General features: G+C 32.4%; 1 protein-coding gene across 1 annotated transcript; it reads right to left on the bottom strand.

Moving 5' to 3' along the window:
- Positions 1 to 1,612: 1,612 nt before the first annotated feature.
- LOC141614131 (uncharacterized) lies at positions 1,613 to 2,790 on the bottom strand. Its single transcript, XM_074432886.1, has 2 exons — positions 2,518 to 2,790; positions 1,613 to 2,428 (listed from the first exon to the last, which is right to left on the bottom strand). The coding sequence occupies exons 1-2, from the start codon at positions 2,788 to 2,790 to the stop codon at positions 1,613 to 1,615; spliced, it is 1,089 nt and encodes a 362-aa protein (XP_074288987.1).
- Positions 2,791 to 5,296: the final 2,506 nt, after the last annotated feature.

The raw sequence follows: 5,296 nt of genomic DNA, 5'->3' as shown, positions 1-5,296 counted from the left end.
CTCTTATTTATGGGAGAGGGGGACGGCTCACACGGGCATGGGGAAGGGAATTTGCTTTTGCTTTTTATCTTGCCAAAAACAATAACCTAGGTTTAGGTGTAATTAGGTGTAATGATTATGTTTAGTCCATAAAAATAATCAACTACACACAACCCTAAAATCCTACCCATAACTGGTCCTTCACACTTAAAATGGACATTCATTTTATCTTTGTAATTTGTCAAATGTAATATTGTAGGTCATGTGGCATGTGACATGTCATTAGACATTTTAATGCATATTTAACAATTTAAATATCATTTCATATCAAATAAATTATATTTAACAAATTAACTAGTAATTCATAATTACATGTTTATAAAACGGGTCACATTAAGTCTAGTTAATATAATCTACAACATTTTGTAATTATGATTAACTAATTATTCTTATCTCAATTGTTTCATAAACATTAATCAATTTTAGTAATATAACATTTAATTACTAAATTGAATCTTATTTAATCATATTACCATAAGATATAAAATTCTCAATCACTGATAAAATTTGTTCAATTTAAGGATTTAATTAATCTGTATCAATATACAATTAATTAACCTTTTCAATTAAGGGAATTGTCCTATAGGTGTAACCTTAAGGGATCAACTGATCACCACCGTCAAATGACAGTAACGTCAAACTCTAGTCAGCCAATCGTTACTGATAAATGTTGATCAATTGACTATATAATTGAATCATCCCTTATGTATTCTTATTATGTGTTTTAATAATGTGATCGCACTATTGTTGAGGACACTTACTCCAACATGCTATACATATACTAACAACTTACTAAGGCCCTGTTCATTCTGGCTTTTTAGAGCTGAACTTAACTGAGCTGAAATGAATGGAGCTTAACATAACTGAATTGAGCTGAACTAAACTAAATGGAGCTGAGCTGAACTGAACTGAGCTGAACTGAACCGAATGGAGCTAAGCTGAACTGAACTGAATAGATCTAAACTGAACTAAGCTGATTGGAGCTGAATTGAACTGAAATAATAATAATAATTATTATTATTTTATTATTATTATTATTATTATTATTATTATTATTATTATTATTATTATTATTATTATTATTATTATTATTATTATTATTATTATTATTATAATTATTATTATTATTATTATTATTATTATTATTATTATTATTATTATTATTATTATTATTATTATTATTATTATTATTATTATTATTATTATTATTATTATTATTATTATTATTATTATTATTATTATTATTATTATTATTATTATTATTATTATTATTATCATTTCATTTCATTAAGAAAAGAAATTACAATTTTGCAAACTATCCGACAAGAATTACAATCTCAACCTCAGGTGCATAAACAAGCAATCACTCTCGAGTTTGTGGAATACTTATGCATAAGCATTCTTACAGTTACACTAAACTTTATACTATCAACAATAGTATTAATAGTAGCCTCACTGTTCCTGAAAATTCTTGCATTCCTTTCCATCCCAATCTTGTAAACATCAGCTGCCATAGTAGTCCGAAACCATCCAGTTTTCCAACTTGTTTTATGGCCATCTGCATAACTCCATTTCAATCTTCAATCAGATCTTGGTGATGATGAGACACACCCATCCACTGTTGCAAAGCTGTCCAGATAGCACTAGTAAAAGAACAGTGAAAAAACAAATGAGAAGAGCTTTCTTCTGCTGCCTGACAAAGGCAGCACCTGTTAGCTAACAAGAACCCTTTTTCCTTCAAGTTGTCAACTGTTGAAAGGTTTCCTTGAATATCTAGAATGGAGATAATTCGATGAGTAGGAGTGATTCTAGAGTGAAGCAAAGTAGAGGTCCAAACATCCTGATCAGGGATGTCCAACAAATACTCATAGATGCAATTAGTTTGCAATTTATGTCCAGAAAGACAAGAAGCTAGGAGACCCTCTGCAGTATGCACATATTCTGCTTTGGCTAAGAAAATATCACGAGCTATCAGAATACCTTTCAAACTCGAAGAGTAAGAGTCCTTACTATCCACATCCCAAATGGTATGCTGCTTCAAACTATAAGCCTTGTGCCATTTAGTCCACAACCCCTCAGAGTTAGCTGATGATTTCCAGACCCAATGCAATTGCAAAGCAATATTCCAAATCCTGATATTTTTAATATTAAATCTCCTTTTCTTCCAAGGAGCACAAATCTGATCCCACCTCTTAAAGATTAGCTTTCTTTCACCTTCAGGGATGCCCCAAAAAAACGTTCTACTTAATTGAGTAAGCTTAGTGATAACCTCTTTAGGGAGAAGAACACTAGAACACCAAAAGTTTTCAATACCAAACAGAACTGCATTGCGTAGCTGAAGTTTGCCTGCATAAGTCAATAATTTTTCAGACCAGTGCTGCACTTTCTTCTGGACTTTAAGAATCAAAGAATCAAACATAGAAATAGAATATCTAGAAGGACCATGAGGTAACCCCAAATATCTAAATGGGAAAAAACCAGTAGAAAAGCCAGGATATCTTCCTGAACAGCCTGAGATTCTCCACCAAAATAGATGCTGGTTTTATCCACATTAGCATTCAATTCTGATATCTTAGCAAAAGTATTTAAGGCCCCCTTAACGGCTCTAACAGAAGGGACATCCCCTCTTATAAAGATTATCAAGTCATCAACAAATATTAAATGGGTGAGGTTCAGTTTGCAGCATTTTGGATGGAAAGAAACCTGAGGTTGCTTACAAAGCTGCCTTAAAAACCTTGATAGAATCTCCATACTGAGAACAAAAATATAAGGAGATAGGGGATCTCCTTGCCTAACCCCACTCTTACCAGGAAATAACCCATGTAATCCTCCATTCAGTTTTAAAGAAAACCAGGTGCTAGTGATACACCCCTGAATCCAAGTGATAAACTGCTGAGGAAAACCACTCTTTGTGCATATTAGATATAAAACTCCATTGCAAAGAGTCAAATGCCTTCCTGATATCCACCTTGATTAAACATCTAAGAGAAATGAACTTCTTGTTATATCCCTTGACTAGAGCCTGAGATAAGAGGATATTCTCATGAATACTTCTTCCTTTAACAAATGCAGCTTGCTCATCTCCAATGATACTAGGAAGAACGTTTTGAAGCCTATTAGCTAGGATTTTACTCACAGTTTTATAAAAAAACTGTACAACAAGAGATGGGCCTGTAATCTTGCACTGAACTTGCAGTATCTTTTTTCGGTATTAAAGAGAGAACTGTAGAATTAGCCTGCTTTGCCATCCTACCATTCCTAAAAAACTCAGGATAGCCTTACAAAATCCTGATTAATGATGTCCCAAGCAGATTTAAAAAATCCAGCAGAGAAACCATCAACCCCAGGACTACTATTAGAATCCAATCCAAAAATTGCAGCTTTAATTTCATCATAGGAGATAATATTAATAGGCATATCTTGGTCCTCAGAAGAAAGTGTAGAGCCTCGAGGTAATGAGACAGTGGCTAAACTTTCAATAGCTACCTCTTGACCCAACAAGCTTTGATAATAATCTTGAAAAGCGAGAGCCACATTATCAATACCTTGATGAGAAATACCATCCTTATCTTGAATGATACCAATCACTTGTTGGTGATGTCTTTTAGCAATTTTTGCATGAAAATATTGAGTACCACTATCTGAAAGTTGGATATTTTTAATTTTAGCTTTCTGATGAAGGATTTGGAGTTCAGTACTCTTCAATTTGCTGTAAGCACATAAACAAGCCTTTTCTTCTTGGATAAGAGTAGAAGAAAGGCGATCAGTCTGAAGCTGACTTTGGCAGTTTGTCAATTTCTCCTTAACTTCCTTTACTCTAGTAGAAATATTGTTGAAATCCTTCAAATGGAGCCTAGATAAAGCATGCTTAACAGAGTTAAGCTTTAAAAAAAAAACAGAAAATAGGACTCCCAGCTTTGGAAGTATGGCAAGCATCAGCAACCACTTTCAAGTAATCAGGGTGCTCAATCCAACTATTGAGAAAACTAAACCTCCTGGTCACTTTAGTATCCTCAGAAATGTTAACAATCATAGGGGAATGGTCAGATAGACCAGCTTCTTGGAAGTGAGCAAAAGAAGAAGGAGAAGAAGAAGAAGAACATTAGTATCCTCAGAAATGTTAACAATCAGGGTGCTCAATCCAACCACCTTATTATTATTATTATTATTATTATTATTATTATTATTATTATTATTATTATTATTATTATTATTATTATTATTATTATTATTATTATTATTATTATTATTATTATTATTATTATTATTATTATTATTATTATTATTATTATTATTATTTATTATTATTAATGTTCTTCTTCTTCTAATATTATTATTATTATTAGAAGAAGAAGAAGAAGAAGAAGAAGAAGAAGAACATTAATAATAATAATAATAATAATAATAATAATAATAATAATAATAATAATAATAATAATAATAATAATAATAATAATAATAATATGAAATATTATTGATTTTAGTAACCATAATATTCATAATAATAATAATAATAATAATAACAATGAGGATGATTAATTAATAATAAAATTGACGATGATGATGATAATAATAATAATAATAATAATAATAATAATAATAATAATAATAATAATAATAATAATAATAATAATAATAATAATAATAATAATAATAATAATAATAATAATAATAATATTTCACGACGATGATGATGATGATGAAATTGGCAGACATTTATTTCGCGACGGTTGCTGCTGCCTCAGAGTTTGTTTTCTCTTTGACACCACGCCAGCTTCCTTTATGGCAGTCTCAGCAGGGTTCTCACTGCTCTGATTGGTTACGTGCGGTTCCTATCTCGGGGTTGGGTCAGACTATGAACGGGAGGACTTACCGTAGTGTGCTTGGGTATCGTCTGGGTGTTCCGTTATTCACGGTATCTAGGCCCTGTCCTGCTTGCTCTCGGGTTTTTGCTGAGGATGTTTTTGGGGACCACGCTGTTTCTTGTACTGGTACTGTGGGCGTTAAACATCGGCATAACCTCGTCCAAGACACTCTTTTCGACATCTGTTATAGATCTGGTATTACTGCGGGAAAGGAAGTTGATATCGGTTTGGTTGATGGGCATGGTGGCTCTCTTCGTCCTGCGGATTTGTTGCTTTATTCTTGGGACAGAGGGCGTGATGTGTGCATTGACTTGACAGGTTCTTCTCCTTTAACTCAGACTGGGATGACGGATTTTGTGCCTGGTCGGGTTGTCGCTGATGCTGCTCAGCGA

This window comes from Silene latifolia, chromosome 11 (assembly GCF_048544455.1).
Source record: "Silene latifolia isolate original U9 population chromosome 11, ASM4854445v1, whole genome shotgun sequence".
Lineage (NCBI taxonomy): Eukaryota > Viridiplantae > Streptophyta > Magnoliopsida > Caryophyllales > Caryophyllaceae > Silene > Silene latifolia.
The sequence above is the reverse complement of the archived record's forward strand: the minus strand, read 5'-3'. Positions and strand labels throughout refer to the sequence as shown.

Bases quoted from the DNA above. Each gene is read 5' to 3' on its own strand.
- LOC141614131 (XM_074432886.1), bottom strand. From the start codon at position 2,790: ATGGAGATTCTATCAAGGTTTTTAAGGCAGCTTTGTAAGCAACCTCAG. The intron at 2,429-2,517 runs GTTTTTTCCCAT...CTTAAAGTCCAG, and splicing joins ATATCCTGGCTTTTCTACTG to AAGAAAGTGCAGCACTGGTC.